At 37.8% G+C, this 17,683-nt stretch overlaps 1 protein-coding gene across 1 annotated transcript in view; it reads right to left on the bottom strand.

Annotated features, from left to right (window-relative positions):
• Positions 1-17,683, bottom strand: part of SAMD14 (sterile alpha motif domain containing 14) — a 785,691-nt gene that overhangs the window by 190,461 nt on the left and 577,547 nt on the right. Inside the window, exon 7 of the mRNA XM_044055147.1 lies at positions 3,507-3,666. Within this exon, the coding sequence (XP_043911082.1) occupies positions 3,507-3,666 (160 nt within the window). The remainder of the gene's footprint in view (positions 1-3,506; positions 3,667-17,683) is intronic.

Consider the following 17,683-nt stretch of genomic DNA (forward strand, 5'->3'; position numbering starts at 1 on the left):
ACCTCCAGAAAAGGATCCTTCAACACCCCATCTTTCCAAGCAAACACAGTGGGCTGCTGTGACCAGCAGCAGTAACTCTGCAACCTCATACACACATATAACATCAGTATATATCATTTTCCCCTCACAGTGCATATGGGGCATAAACTGAGCAATCAGTAGTTACTATTCCTGTCTACATCCCTCTTAAATTAATTTAGCAGCATACCTTGTGTGCATATAGACAAAAGTCTCCTAGTTATATTTCAGAGCATATTGTGTAAAATCATCCTGACCAATAGCTGTTATTATATTGTGTGGATAATATGCCTCCTTTAAACAGAATAAATTGTTTACAATATTACAAACTGCACATTCGAAACAGCTTTGGCATGCTACATGAGCTCTGCTCTGTTTTCATATGATATAAAATCATTCTCTACTAACAACGTACTTTGACGTGAGCCATTCACTTACATCAGATTCCCACAACCATGTAAGTTTCCTGGATCTCCTTTATTAACTTGAAGAGCAGCTGCTGGAATTTCATGTGCTCCTTGCCTGTTGCTTGAATCATGCTATAGTCACAATCAGCAGCAAAATGTAAAAAAGTACTTTTTGGATTGGGCAAGCCCCAGTGCACCTCACCATGTGGTGCATTCTCCAATCTATAAATAACACTACCTCTGAGGTCACACAGATTTGGAGATGAGCTTTGAGCAGTTGAACACTGTGCAAATGAGACAGCCGATTCTCACTTATCAAAGTTACAAACTGAAGTGATTCTGCCCTTCCTAAAGAGGCTCTCAAGTTGCATGTTTAACAAAAATGATAAAGCTATCTAGCGTATGTCTACTCTGAATTTGCATAAAATACCCATATGAACCTGCCAACTATGCAACTGTTAGCCTTTCATTCCTTCTTACTTTGCTTAAATACTGCCTCTGTAAGAGAAACCACATACCTGTATTTTAAAATTGCATCAAGGCAACTGTATCAAAACCTTATTATTTCAGTTACATTTAGTCCCGTAGAGTCCTACCCAGCAAGGCACCTGTAGGCAAACTCTAGCAGTTAGCTTAAATCTCAGTCTTCTTGTCTAAATATTTATTAATCCTTTTTTTTTTTTTTTGGAAGTCAGTTTAGCTGCCTAAACATTTTCTGTTAACATGCAAGGATTGTATTGCACAACGTTTTAATAGAAATGAAACATTCAAATATTCCCTGCATAAAGCATTTGGAAAATGTGATTTCCATCTATAAACTGAACAATACACTTTTTATGAGTTTAGAGGACATTTAACACAGAATACAATAATGATTTATAATGCATATACTGCTTGATAAACTAAAACATAGCTCTAGTGTGTTAATATGGATAACTGAAGCAGTGTAAATTTCTAATGCCAATACTCTGTTAGTTCTGTAACCTCCTATGTTAACATCTCTTTTAAAAGTCAGCACCATGGAAGAAATGGATAAAGCCTTGACTATAAAACAGATGACCAAGGTTCAATTAGCAGCTTGGGTATCTGACGTACTGGCAGTTTGCCCTTTTTGGGAGGGGAAGAGGGATGGTTGAAAACACATGGGGCACAAAGTGCAGGTGGACATGCCTAGTGGAGGTGGGGGGGGGGACAACTGCACAGTGCTTTCTGATGGTAGGCAGGGTAGCTTGCTGATATCAGCCCCTTGCAGCAGTTAGGTACAGTTTTTTGCAATCCATCCATTGCACATCCTACCCATGGGGTAATACTATGGCACATGTTGTGTGAGAAAATACAATGAAAATACACCTGTCAGAAGTATGATGGGGATCCAGGACACCTTGATCTCCTTGCTGGCCCAAACCCTTATTGCAGTAGGTACGGGGAAGGCTAAGAGGTGTAGGTAGTCTTGGTGAGTGATGAGAGAGGCACTAGGTTCACTGAACGTCAGCTGCAGGAGGAAAAAGACTAGCAAAAATATATTTCTTTTAAAAATACTGCACTTGAATTCCCAGTATTATTCCTAAATGTATATCCATGTGAAGCAGGGATATTTATAATGTGCATTATGCCTGCATAGAAGGCATCATTGCAGAATCTAATAGTAAAACAGTGAGCAGTATTATGTTATAAATAAGATTTATTTTTCCAACCTATAGCAGTATTGAATAGCTGTGCCTAGATATGAAAGAACATCACCTCCTTTTCCTAGGAATCTGTTTAGGCTACAACACACATTCAAATATATTAATGAGGGAGTGGTACCTTGGTTGAAATTCCTGAATGTCAACATAATGGCTGAGAAAGCAGATGATCAACAGGTGTGCAAGACTGATGGTCTCTGGGGCAGGGTAGTTTTCCCATTCCCTGGGGATTATGCAGTCTTGGAGTTGATATATATAATTGGCAGGTGGTGGGGGTGAAAGGGTAAGGGGGGGCTTGCCCACTGCAAGTTTTTGTCTTTATCTTTTAAACTTTTTAACTTTTACTTTACATGCATGGAGACTGCGGTGGTGGTGCTGCGGTAGCGTTGTTGCCTCACAAGTAAGATGTTATACTGTTCGATTCTCAGCTAGAGCGTCTTCTGTGTGGAGACATGCGTGAATGGGCGTACCTTCGTTGAAGGTTGTGCATCAGGGCTGGCAACTCGGCACGTAAAAATCTACTGCCAATCATTAGCGGACCGGAGTTCTGCTGTGGCGACCCCTAACCAGGAAAAGCCGAAAGACACAACAACTTTACATGCATGGAGAATTGTCCTTGTGCACACGTACTACACTGTTGGCATTTGTGTCATCTACCTTTTTTGGTCGACTTTATTGATGTCAACGTTGGGTATTTAAGTCTTAGTGAGTACACCATCAGTTGTATATTATTGTTCAGTTTTCTAGTAGCATCCCTGTGTTTTCTGTTTGGGGAGATTTAAGCAGAACACTCTGTGTGGAAAAAATAAGTATTTCTCCTGTATGCTGCCTAGTGTATAATTCAATGCAGTGGCCAACCTGAATATTATATTAAGTTTTCTAATGGAAATTTTTATATTATAGGTAGAATGTCCTGTTTATAAATACTTTAAAATGATGACTTGGTTTGCAGGCTACATTAGCTGGTATGTATGCAACTAGAGCACACACTTAGTATCAGAAATTAACCTATGTTCTGGGAACTACAGAGAACATTTCTCATTTTGATCTTTCTATTAACAGCAGACCACTGCAGTGACTGCATGAAGCATCAGTGACATAAATCCAGTGCATTCCAACTACAAGATTCTTCTGAGAATGGTACTCTGCACAACACACTGAAGGATCACTTGTCCCCCCCCCCCTTACTACTTATGTAGAAACATTACTTTTACATAACAACTACATATAGCTATCCTTCATTCAATAGGCCACTTTAAAATTAAATGATGCTGTCTTGTGTTGTAGTAGAAACAGCAACAGCAAAAATAAAGATGAACATTGTGACACTGAATGGAATAAGAATAGAAAGCTTACAGCAAAAAAAAAAATGAATACAGATATGGACTCCGTTTACCTGGGAGGCAGACTTCCGGGGACTGAAACCCTCTGATGCTGTTTTGGGTGAGCAACTAGGTGAAGCCGGGCTACCAGAAGATGTTGAACCCTTACTGCTGTCTGTGAACCAGGAGAAAGGCACAAATGGTGAGGACCTGACAGAACCTTCAGAAGACTCCCTGAAAAAGTAAGGAAATGAATCATCAACATCCAAGATAGGGAATGGAACAAGTTACTCATGGCACACTCTTTGTCTTTTGTATACTGGTTACTCATAATTTTATTATTTTCTAATGTAAAACGAGATTGTCCACTCTCACTGGAATTAGGAATTACCCCTTAAGGTAGAAAAATGAATTAAGAAGTCATAGAAAGAATAAATACCAGTTTAATGTGTATAAAACAAGTCACTTTCTAGGAATAAAATAATCTACAATCACACGTCAGATTTAAAATTTTAAATTGGGGACATCAGAAATAAATACTAAGCTATGTCTATGACACATCAAACAAAAAATATTTTTATAAACATATTAACTCATTAAAGAATACCACTGCAACAAATGACATATTTAAAATAAATAACTGTGATGTTTGTGACCCTTCGACTACATCTAGTGAATTTTCTTTGCATCTAAGTATAATAACAATCTTGATTTTTATAAACATTATGATCAAGTTATAGTTAATGGTAACTGCTCCACAATTACGAAAAATATAATTGCAGAGGGCCTGGAAAAAAATTAAAGACATCTTCAATGGGTCCAGATTGGATTCCGGGTAAATTATTAAATAACAGCAAGAATACATTGCTCCATATTTCACATAACATTTTTAATACATTTCTTATTCAAGGATATGTGCCAGACCAGTGGAAAATCTCCCAGTATAATTCCTTTCTACAAAAAAGAAAAGAAATATTCTATTAAAATTACAGGCCAATAGGTTTAGCTTCAATTTTGGGATAGTGTTTTGAGATCTGATTAATTGAATCATTGTATAAAACTGGTACAGATCTTTATATTATTGGCACAAAACAACACGGCTTCATTAAGGGAGATTTATACTAACTACTTTAGATAGCTTCTATGATCATATAACTGAAGCTTTGGAGTGGAGATTGTCTCCTTGTGTTACATATTTTGGATTTATCTAAAGCTTTTGATAGCATGCCATACAATGTGATTAGTAAATGTTTACAAAAATTAAATGTGAATTAGCTACATAGTGAGATGGATTATGGAGTGGCTATGTAACGGAGGTACCATGTATTAAATTTAGAGATACACTGTCTACATTCCTTTTTGTACTATCTTGGAACCTGAACTTTTCAATATTTTTTTCAGCAATTCAAAAAATAAAGACTTTTGGATATACAAATATGCAGATGACTGCAAAAGCGGATTCAATTTGCAAAATGAAAAAGATCATTGCTTTGAATGTCTATATGAGCATATTGATGGTATGGGCTATGTTTATAGGTTTAAAGTTCAGTACTGAAAAAAGTAATATCATGCACTTTCATTATTACGTAACTACATTTATTTGTCTGCTATTCCGTTGAAGGAAGCAGACCAATCCGAGATTTAAGAGTTATGATTTCTTCAAGTCTATCTTTTGAAAATCATACTAAAGCTGTTTGTAGTCAGGCTCTAAAGAAGATTGGTCATATTTTAAAAATATTAACAACAAGGGATGAAAAATGCCTTATAAATGGTATTTAGATCATTTATAAGTTTAATCTTGGGATAAAACAGCATTTTATGTGTGTGTGTGTGTGTGTGTGTGTGTGTGTGTGTGTGTGTGTGTGTGTGTGTGTGTGTGTCTGTGTGTGTCTGTGTGTGTGTGTGTGTGTGTGTGTGTATATATATATATATATATATATATATATACACACACACACACACACACACACACACACACACACACGTATATGTATATATATATATATATGTATACACATACATACCCAGGGACAGCCATGTGAAGTTGAAGGTGTACAGAGAAAATTTACTAAAAGAACACTTTCAGTTAAGGATTTAGACTATGAAAACAGATGTAGTCAGTTGAAAGTTTACTCAATAAGTTATAGATACAGTCACGGAAAATTTATATAAGCCTATAATATTTTTTTTAATATTCCAGTTTTGCAAGCAATGCTTAATATGGGCACTTTTAAATGTGATAAGACCTTAATACATAAAAATGTGAATTGCCAGATGCATTTATATAAGACTAAACTAAAATTCTCACATATTATTAATAAAATGGCCACTTTATGGAACAGCATTCCTATTAATATAAATTTGTCAAATAATTTGGTCATTTTTAAGGAATCATTAGACTGTTGGATGAAAGACAATAAGTCTACATTATGTAATCGAAGAGTGTATTCTTTGATCACACAATCATCAACAAATATACAGCAAATGCTGTAAACCGTGAATGGCCACATCCGCAAATTTATTCCTTGGGAAAAAATTCAGTTGGCCATTATCAGGAATTGCCCTTTTTGTCAATGTAGAGCAATCTCGGAGTTGATATATTTAATTAGAGGGGTGTAGGGGGCACATACCCCTACATTTGGGAGTGTAGGGGGTGAAGCCACTCACTTGATTAGTATTTTAAAGTTTTTTTTTTAATGTTTGTTTAATCCAACTGGCTGTGGAGAAAGGGGCTATCTTGTGAACCAGTCCACCAACCTGTAAATTAATGTAGTAAAATAAGTCAGTCTGATGGGTTAATATTGACTACAGGTTCATCATTAAAGCTATAAGAATATGCACAGACCAGTCTGCCTTTGTTAACTCTATAGTTCATTTGTGATCATCTACAGCACTAGAATTCACATCTCAGGAGTCCTGATGTTTTTCATAATCTGTTCTATATGATGAACATTTCAGATAAAACTTCACAATACTACACAGTCCTGTGCTTACCTAACAGGTCTGGTATGAATTTATTTTAATAATCAAGTCATCTCTTAACTGAAATGCTATGGACCTGTAGATGTTTTGGCTCTGATCTAGTAGGAGTTTAGCAAGGATGAAATGGACAGCATAAAAATAAAATGAGACAGAGCAGTGTAAGACAGATAACATCCTTGCATGGCACAGTCGGATGTTGTTTTGTGGGAGGTAGCAGTGACCACTGCCTATGTAGTACAGTCTGCTACTAGATTTGTGGGGACTAGTATGGAGTCTTCCCTACAGGGTAAAATCTGACGTTGGCTTAGTTGAAGTTGAAATATGGCCTCTCCCAGTAGGACACAATCTGGTACTGGCATTTTAGAAAGTAACACATGCCTCTTTTTCAGGGGGCAGTTCTTTGCAAAGAAAATATACAATACTCAACAAGGTATGCATTATACAGACTAGCAATACAGAAAACCAAAAGGAAAAAACTCATAAGGAAAAGTGTAGAGTTACACTGACTCTAGAAAGGAAACAGAAAACCATACTATAAAACATATTAATTAAATGGATGAAATTCATGTTATATGGCTGTACATCATTTCATCAAACATGGCTTTGACTGAAGCACAAAATGATACTGACATCAGAGCATCAGAAATACTTGGTCTAGGGATAAGAACCTCTTCTGCAACATCAACAGAACAGTTTGGAGGGACAGAAAACAAAGCTCAACACTGTCCATATTCAAGCACAACTTGGATATATTGATGAGAACTGCATCAAAGCTGTTAAATCATGTGCCGTTATGCACTCTTAAAGTGTGACAATACGTTTTAAGAAGGCATGACTTCCTCCATGTGCATACTAACTAGCACTCCGACTAGTACCTGAGTCCCTGGTCGTTCCTCTGTTCTCTATCATAGCAGGCAAAGGGGTATACACTCTGGGATGACTATATTAAAGCCTTAGAGAATGTGTAATTAGGAAAGGTGGTCTTCTACACCATCATCCATAAGGAGCTGGACTGGTAAGGCAGCAAAACACCATGAGTAAAGTTTCTGATGTTTTTAAATTAAGCAAATTCAATAACAGGTGGTGGATTCAGTTGCAGTACCAGAATGAAACAAAGAATACAGTAGTGTAAGTACGTGGCAGGCTCCACAAATATTCATTCCAGATGTAACCACTCCCTGCTAATGAGTCCATGAAGGGTCACAGAGGATCACAGTAGCAACTTCCTGTGCAATGATGAGTGCCTGTACCATGAGCCAGTTCCATGACAAGTTTCACAGATTCATTATCAGTTTAAGCAATAATATTACCCAAGATAATTTAACTTGGGTAACACAAGACTGAATCAGTGATGGTATCTATTAATTCTGGCAAAGTTCCAAAATAACCAGTTGAAGGGTAAGTCAGGAAAAAATATGTAAGAAATTCCTTCCTCGGTAACATACTCACACTGGTAATTCCTCTATCATACTAGTTCACCTTTGATCTGGTATGATAACAAATCACAACCCCCTACCAGTACAGCCCTGCCTGTGCTCTAAAGCACTAAGACTTCATTTGGGACAGCTGCCTTTAAATGTGCTCCCAAAATTTCCCCTAATCAAATCTCAGTTATAAATGAAGCTACTGGTCTACAATTCATATCATTTCCATAATCATCATCATCATCGTCAACATCAACCCCCTATTTCCCACTTAATACATGGGTTTGAGTGTCATGTTAAGTGCTGCCATCTCACTCAATTCAATGCCACATTCCTGCTTTCTTCAATACTCACACCTGACTATTGCAGATCTTCTCTCACACAATCCATCCACCTCTTTGCTGAATCCCCTCGTTTCCTCTTACCTTCTTCCTGTCTGTCCCAAATTCTCCTCACCAGATTGTTTTCTGCTTTTCTGCACATGTCCAAACCACCATATTCTGTTCTCTTTGATTTTTTCTGTAGTTGGAGCTACTTTGACTTCTGCTCTTATGTCCTCATTTCTTTGTCCAAAAGTGTGCATCCTACCACCTGTCTCAGGCACTTCATTTCCATCAGTGCTAGCTTCCTCATCTGCTCTGCCTTTACTGCCCAAGTTTCTGTGCCATACAGCAGTACTGGTGGCACCATAGTCTTGTACACCTTATTTTCAGATTCTTTGGAATTCTTCTGTCATAGACTACGCCTGATACTCTATGTCAGTTGGCTGCAGCCTCTTTGATTCTAGCTTTGACCTCTTCAGACTTCCCTTCTCCTCAACCACCCCTCCCAGATATTTGAAGCTATTAACCTGTTCCACTATCTTCCCTTCTACCTTATTTCTCAGCTTCTTCTGATTTCCCCAATTTACTGCCATTACCACTGTTTTATCTGTACTTTGTTTCATCCTATGTGTCTTCAGTTTTGCATTCCATTCCCCTATCCTTTGCTTAAGTTCTTGCTCAGAGTCTGCCTGTAATGCCACATTGTTTGCATACAGCAACTTTGTTGATCTGTCCCCTTTGACCTGTTTGTTAATGTAGTCCATCACTAGTATAAATAACAGTGGGCTCAGAGCAGAACCCTAGTGCACACCCACTCCCACTGGCCACCCTTCTGTGAGATCAAACACCGTTCGTACTGGAGTCATTGGGTCCTTGTATATAGCCGGCACTAATTCTACCAATGGTTCTGGGACTTCGAACCACCACCGTACTGGCCAAATCAGCTTTCTTGGAACCTTGTCATATGCTTTCTCCAAGTCTAGGAATGCCTAGTTGCACTCCTTCCTCATCTCTAGCTTCTTCTTAACAATCTGTCTCAATGCAAACATCATGTCAGCTGTGGTGCATCCTGATCTGAATCCAAACTGCTCATCTCCCATCTTACACTCTACTGCTCTGCATATCTGTTTAGTGATCACCCTCTCCAGAACTTTCATGCAATGTGATAGGAGTTTGATTCCTCTGTACTGCCCACAGTTGGGGATGTCCCCTTTGTTCTTGCACATTGGCATGAGTATGCTTATTCTCCAGTCATCTGATATATGCCTTTCTCTCCACACTACTATGAGTATCCTCAGGAGCCATTTCTCCCCTATCTCACCCGGCATCCTTATCATATCTGCTGTGACCTCATCTGAGCCTGCTGCTTTCCCTGACTTCATTTTCCTTAGTACTGTTCTTACTTCTTCTAGGGTAATTTCCTCTTCTTCTCTCATTGTAGGCTGTTTCTGGGGCAGTACAGCTTCTGTGTGATTTTCTTCATTCAGAAGCTGCTGGAAATACTCCTTCTATCTGCCTTTGATGTCCTGTGGATTGGTGAGCAGGTTGTTGCTGGCATCCCTTATGAAGGGTGTCTGACTATCTTCTTTATCTTTCTGCCTTTGCATTGCTACCTGATCGAGTTTTTTTGTGCCGTCTACTGAGTCACTTTCCAGAAACTGGTACAGAGCCTCCGATGCCCTGTTCTTTGCTATTGCAACTCCTTTCTTAGTGTCTTTGTTAGCCAACATTTCCATACCTGTCCAGAAGTGTTCCATACAGACTTGGCATTAAACTTTAGACCCTCCTAAATATCATATTCCTCAGCTAACGTGTTGCATTACAGAGGCCTCCTTAAATTCAAGGTCATCTGTGGATACCTTTGAGGTCTTTAAAGCTAACAAAAGTCCATTAAAATGTTTCAGGACTCAGTATAACAAAGTCAATACCCTTAGTAGTGCTATGCATAGAGCTGCCACTGAAATGAATTGTTTTGATAAAAATCTATGTTTGCCAGACACTTTTTGATTTCTAAACAAATATTTGCAGTACTTGAGCCAGTAATAATTAGTTCCATTTACCACAATCCCATAACCAAATTAAAAGGGAGAGCACCCATAAGAGGTGCCAAGCTAAGGAATAATGCACTAGTGAGTGTGATTACAAATGAGATGGCACTAGTGAGTGTGATCACAACACAGAGATCACAGTAAGTGGGAGGGTAAAACTGAGATTGTTGTATCATGAATAATACTTATTCTAAGGTACAACAATCTCATTGTTCGTATATCTCATTCACTCCAGTGGAGCTTAGGAAGTTTGCACTGTAACTTTCAATAGGCGGAGCCTAAGCCTTTTGACAGAATTAAATAATGTTCTCACATTTCAAACAAATGTTCATATCTCTGGAACCATAGTGGTTATGAAAGAAGTATAAATGGCAAACTCTTCAGCACAAACGGTGTTTTTCCAGTGGTAGTATTCTTTAGATTCTAGGTCTTAAACTGAATTTTATAAGTCACAGTAAACACAATAACTATTATATTTGTAATATTTTGTAAATAACTTACAATATCTCAGCAACCATTCAAGTTACACACATACGGTGAGCAGAATCATCCAATTGAGAACTTTTTGATATGAGGCTAAGGAATTCTGTCATTGTTACTTGGTTGTTGAAATATTTACAAAAATGTGAAAATTATATAAATTAATATCATAAAAACAACAGTTAATATCTATTTACCTGCACTAGACAGAGATCAAATATTAATTCAGTTGAGTTTGCTATTGTGTAAGCGTTAAGATGAAAAGTTTTAAAACCTTGTACACAGCATGGTTTTGGAATTATTGATGCAAATGTGAATAAGCAATATTTGACGCCTAGAGGCATCAGTAGGAGTTAACTGCAGATGCACCTGGAGATGTCACTTGGATGTAATGAGATATATAAATAGCAGGAATGTAGAGGGTGTAGGGGTGAAACCCCCTGAAAAAATGCTTATGAAATATTTGATGGAATGTCAAGTTTTGATGTTTCTTTGCGTGGCCACCTTTTTACGTCAATCACTATTGCATTGCTTTTCTGCCATGGTATCAAAACAACTCAGCAAGGATAACCAGATGTATGAAATCTGATAAACATTTCAGTGTCAAACAGTCCTGCAAAAAATATCAGAAGATCATACAAAACCCAAGCAGATAGCAAGCAACAATCATATGATGTAGATACAAACTCTGCAAAGTTACACCAAACTGAATTAATCCAGCATAAAGTTTAAACTAAATATAATTAACCCAGGCATATAAAAAATGTTTAAAACATCTAACTGACTTTTCTTCTTTTTATATTTGTTTAGGAGTAGGACAGGAAGAAATAGAAACAGGTGATCCGCTGTGGCGACCCCTAACATTGAACAGCCGAAAGAAGATGATGATTAGGAGTAAGACTTTTTATGGTTTTATATGTTTTTACATGTATAACATCACAAGACAGGGCAAATGAGTCTTGTATGATGTATTTACATTTTGTTTTTTTACATTAACATAATGTAACTTCATTTAATAACATAATATAACATATTTCAATACTACACATTGACACAGTACACATTTTATTTATTATCATTATTTTTTATATAACAATGGTCTATTTTTAAGCATCATTTACCATCCCAGTTGTATTTGTATTTAATTTTCGTCTTGGGTTGGAAATGGTAAACTTTTTTATCAACCTTTTTTAGATGCTTAAGACTATCATTTGGGCAACATGGTTTAATTAGTCAGTGTTGCTTTAAATGTTTAATGCTGCATGACATCATGTACTTGGGCTGGCCCAGCCCACTGACTCAGCAGGTTTGTGTTAGGTTTTTAAACTGGGAAGTGAATAGTTTTTATTTGTCTGAAGAAGCTGAAGTATTTTGTTCAGTGAAAGCGCTTGCGTACAATAAACAGTTGGATATTCCGTTACCTGCTCGTTTTCTTTTCTTGTTTCGGAACTGTCACCAACTCTCTCGATTCAATGCCACTTTCCTGCCTTCTTCAACATGACTGTCGCATATCTTCTCTCACACAATCCATCCACCTCTTTGCTGGACATCCTTATTTTCTCTTACCTTCTTCCCTTCTGTCCCAAATTTTCTTCACCAGATTGTCTTCTGCTTTTCTGCACATGTATCCGAACCACCGTAATTTGTTCTCTGATCTTTTCTGCAATTGGAACTACTTTGGTGTCTGCTCTTATGTCCTGATTTCTTCATCTGTCCCACAGAGTGCATCCTACCACCCTTCTCAGGCACTTCATTTCCATCACCTCTAGCTTTCTTACATGCTTTGCCTTTACTGCCCAGGTTTCTGTACCATACAGTAGTATTGGTCGCATCACTGTCTTGTACACCTTACTTTTCAGCTTCTTTGGCATTCTGTCATTCACTACACCTGAGACACTATGGCAGTTGGCTGTAGTCCCTCTGATTGTAGCGACTTCCCTTTTCCTCACCCACCCCTCCCAGATACTTGAAGCTGTTAACCTGTTGCACTATCTTCCCTTCTGTCACATTTCTCAGCTTCTTCTGATTTCTCCAATTTTTTGCCATTACAACTGACTTATCTGTGCTGAGTTTCAACTTGTGCATTCAGTTTTGTATTCTATTCCCCTCTCATCTGCTGAAGTTCTTGCTCAGAGTGTGCCTGTAATGCCACATCGTCTGCATATAGCGACTTTTTTGATCTTTCCCCTCCGACCTGTTTGCTAATGTAGTCCATCACCAGTATGAACAGCAGTGGACTCAGAGAGCTGAACCCTGGTGCACACTCACTCCCACTGGGAACTCCCTCTGTGAGACTGAAGTCGTGTCAATGAAAGTAATTTTGGCAAAAGCAAAAAATCAGTTGTTGTTCACCGAACTTACTTTTACTGACAGTGAAGTTTGCTTTTTTCTCCATTTTTGTGCAGACTTGGAGTTGGTATATATAAGTCTAGGTGCCCCCCCCCCCCACATGGGGGTTGCAGGTGGGGGGTTGCCACCCTTCAAAAACAAAACATTTCAGTTATTTGCTTGCTTTTGGTGAAAGTTTCTTTTTTTTTCTGTTCACCATAATTACTTTCAACGGCTCAACATCAGTCCATTTTTTTTCTTGCAATGAGAGCTTTCTGGAAGCCAGGCTGAGACCAGAGCATGACATGCTCATGTGAATGATGCCCCAGGTATAGAAGCCCAACTCAAAACTAAGGACGAGGATATCTTGGATATCCCTTTAGGGTGCATTGCTTTTGACATTGATGCTAGCCTGACTGTACTACCATCTCTTAAAAGGCAAGAAATTTCACTTCTTCATCTCCGCATACTAGTTGCATCCTACTCTGTGTCCTGTTCAGTAATTTTCATCTCTGCATAGTAGCTGCATCCTGCTCTATGTCCTGTTCAATAATTTTCATCTCCACATACTAGCTCCATCCTACTCTGTGTCCTGTTCAATAATTTTCATCTCCACATACTAGCTGCATCCTACTCTGTGTCCTGCTCAATAATTCTATTTCATTACATTTTAAGGAAAGATGTACAATATTTTGTTCAACCTTTCTCATACGCTGGATTATGAAGTATATCTGCATACAATGTTCTCTGAGTGTGATAATCCCAACTGTTATGATGTACACATATCCCAAATTAAGCTGTTTTTTTATTTTTTTGCAAACCATTTCAGCTGACTAGACATACATGCCTCTTTCCATGACTGAAACAGGAGCAGTGTTGGTCTGAGAAATTTGCTAATAATCATGCAGTTTACAAATGTAGTCTAGGAACTGATGAAATTAAACCCAGGACTATGGGATGAAACTTGTAAGAACTGTGTATCCTTAACCCTTTGTGTTAAACTGACAGTGTTAAAATACATAGAACCCCATTTATTGTACTTACATGTTTAATGTAACAAACAAAATGTTTTAAATATGAACATTGAGTTAGGAATTAGCTACAGTATTAAAACAAGTTGTTTGCATCGCTATCATCTTTTTTAGAGATGCCCTACTTTGTTAACATTTTTAAATCATAGTAAGAAGTATACATAGGCTACATCAAAATGTATTTCATAGATGATCAGTCTAGTATATACAAGATACAGGATAGTGCATGAAGAACACAGATAAGTAGAGAGTACAAATTTAGTGCAGAAAAGTACAGGTAGATTATAGACAGTGCAGTCTAGGGCATGGAGTTCACAGTGTTATGCATAAGTAACATGGGTAGTGCAGAAATGGCATGATTATTGTGCATGGGATGAAGTGCAGTTAGTGCACAAAGAGTACATTCTAGTGTACAGAACACACATACTAGTTCATGCAGAGCACACCATGTCCAGAAACACCACAGTCTTGTGCATGAAAAGTGCAATTAGTGCATAGAGAGTACACTTTTGTGTTAGAAATGGACAAACCAGAGCACAATGAACACTGGTCAGTATGGAAACAGCACAGACTATTTACTAGACAGCACATACAAATGCATGGACAGTTCAAACTACTGCAATGTGAACCCACACTAGCGCAGAAGAGACACAAGCTAATGATGGGAGACCATGGGCTAGTGCAAAGAAAGTTATGACCTAGTTTATGAAGGGACTCAAACAAGTGGAGACACACCCTATGGTAGGAAAGGGGGAGCAATGGTGAATGCAGGAAGAGCAGAAACCACTGCTGGACAGCACAAGATAGTGCGCAAAAAGCACACCCCAATAAACAAAAAGCTCCTCCTGGTACACCCAGAAAACAGGCTTGTGCAAGAATAGATTGAAAATCAGAATCTTGTACTAAGAATGGATAGCCTAGGACACATATACTTATATGCAGATAAAAAGACTAATGTTGATATATGAACAAGTATGGAATCCAGATCTTCAGATTACATTACGACAGACACTATCCCCTAGATAATGCAAGTGTAACACTGAATTATTATTTATTTATGTACTTATTACTTCAGTTTAGTAAAGAACAGAAATCCACAGGGTTATCCACTGAGTGCTGGATTTTTCAAAACCAACACAATGTGAGTACTTCCAATACAAATTAGCATTATTTACAACAGGATGAATATGTGTATGAGGCTAAATGGCAAGGCAGGGAAAAGACAAAAATAAAGGCTGAAAATATGAACACCTGCTTTGTGAAACAAAGAAGACAATTATAAGTATGGAGTGATAAACTGTTCAGTACATTTTCTGGTACGGAATTTCATAACTGAGTGGCAAACACGTAGATATTCATCTTCAAAAAGTGTATACATTCGAGGAATTTTTAGAAAGAGTGATCTAAGATGTTAAATTCTGATAGAGAAGATAAACAAAATTTAAACCATAAGCACGTATACAGCTACCTAAGTTCAGTGTTTTACATGTAGCACCCAGATGAACTAGCATGTAACTTGAAAAAAATCAATTTCCTTCAGGATATGAGAAGATGTTTGAAATCTTAGCATTCTGAAAGAAAGGATTCTGAGATGAAAACTTACAATTTCCTGTGGTAGAAAAAGCCCACCCCCCACATACACCCCTGATAGCAGGGGGGTCCCCTACACCCTCACATTTATTATTCTTGCTCCTGAGGCAGCAAATTGAAAGCAACAGTAATTACACTGAAAATATTCGGTCTCAGATTTCCCTATTTCAGAATTCTATGGCTCGCAAAACAGGCAAATCCCTATTCTTTAGTACATTGTGGTGATGTACGAGTTTATTAACACCTTGTGCTAACTTAGCTACTCTGGTTACATTTGCCAATGAGCTTATTAAGCAATATTTGTTTTACCAAAAGTAAACCATGATTAACCAATAACATAGAGATCACTACACTAAATGTAAAAGTTTAACCCATGCAGTGCCTTATCCAATATAAAGCACAAACATTTTTATTTAACTTTCTAATAAAACTTAAAAACCTGCTAAGATATTTAAACATGATTATAACCTTAGTTAACTTATTTTTAGAATGAACAGTTTTAATGCTAATTGTAGTCATATGTGTGATGTAGAGCAAGGAAAGCAAGCTACGGCCCAGATGACCCAAGTTCGAGTAACATCCTGGGTGCTTGTGGAGTTGATGATGATAGTGGGAGGAAGAGGAATAATGAGGCACTGCCTGCTCACTTCTTCTAGAAGCAGAGTTCTGCTGCTCAGTATGAGCATCAGTGGTTGCAATGGGGTCATGAGAAATGGAAGTTGTGGCATTATAAGGTAGAAAGCCAAATGAGAGGTATGTTACCACATAGATGGGGACAACATTCTTCAACACTACTGCATATCTGTATAAAAACATAAGCCCAAAAGTCAGGGGAAGGATAGAACTTCAGTCAGCAAACCCCCCCCCAGCCAGAAATGGAATGATGACCTTAACATCTCAGTTACACTGACCTAGTTTCAGGTACATTTTTTTTTTATCCGAAGGTCAAGATCCACTCAGAAAAGGACCCATTATGTAGGGAGACAAGAACCTGGTCAAAGAAAATGCATTTATTCTATCAGTCAAAACAAAAAAGTTGTTTAGTGACACATGGCCAGATTTGAATACAATAAAAATGTAGCATACAAGTGTTTCTGTCAAAAAGTACTTTCTTAATCATCTAAAATATACCTTTCAGTGTTCATTTTATACAAAAGCAGTATCACATACTCAATTAACAGTATACATTTCTCATTTTCAATATAGTTTTAATCCTGTAGGTCTCATTTAGGCCTGACATGGTAGTAGCATTAAGCATGGTAATCAGTTACATTCTTCTGTTCTGCTTTATTCAAAATGCCACAGTTTCTACAGTCTAAATGACTCATTCTGTTTTATCCAGTATGTCACCTTCTCTACAGTTTAAAATAAAATCATGATCCCCACCTATATCTTTGCTGTGCTCAGGTGGTGCATTATCCCTTCTTATGTCATAGGTACGTTCATTTGTTTTGACATGCTTTTGACTGTGGTTCATCTTTACTGTCATGTCACCTGCTGCTTTTACTTTTTATTCTATCAGTACTATCTATACGTTTTGCTATGAAACAAAACCAGATCAGACGTATTTCAGTGAAGATAAAGCAGACTTTACTGGATTTCCAGTCTATTGTGTGTGAAGACAGGCAAAACTGAACATATTAAGCTAAACATGAACTGCCAAAATAGCATTACTTTTCATTTAGACAGAGAGAGAGAATACTAAAGGGCTAAGAATCATACCTATAGAATTACCTGAAAGCATCTCCACCAAGGTAGAAACATCAATCAGCCACTTACACTTTGCAAATGTACAAAGATGCAACTGCTAAACCATCTGAGAACCTTACCAATAAAAAGGCACTACCTAGTACAGCAAACGTTGATAATTCAGGTGGCATGGAACATCATCGTGTAGAGATGACTTTCCTTTAGGTGCAGTTTACACAGTTACCTTCTCTGTGTGCCACTGGTTATAACTGGTTTGGTACGTATGGTTAGGGGATACCTAGTTACAGGGGATACCCCCAGCTGCATTCGATGCTGCATCAGTATGGCTGAGTTGG

The sequence above is a fragment of the Protopterus annectens genome, chromosome 13.part0 (genome assembly GCF_019279795.1).
Source record: "Protopterus annectens isolate FY-2018-M chromosome 13.part0, PAN1.0, whole genome shotgun sequence".
NCBI lineage: Eukaryota > Metazoa > Chordata > Ceratodontiformes > Protopteridae > Protopterus > Protopterus annectens.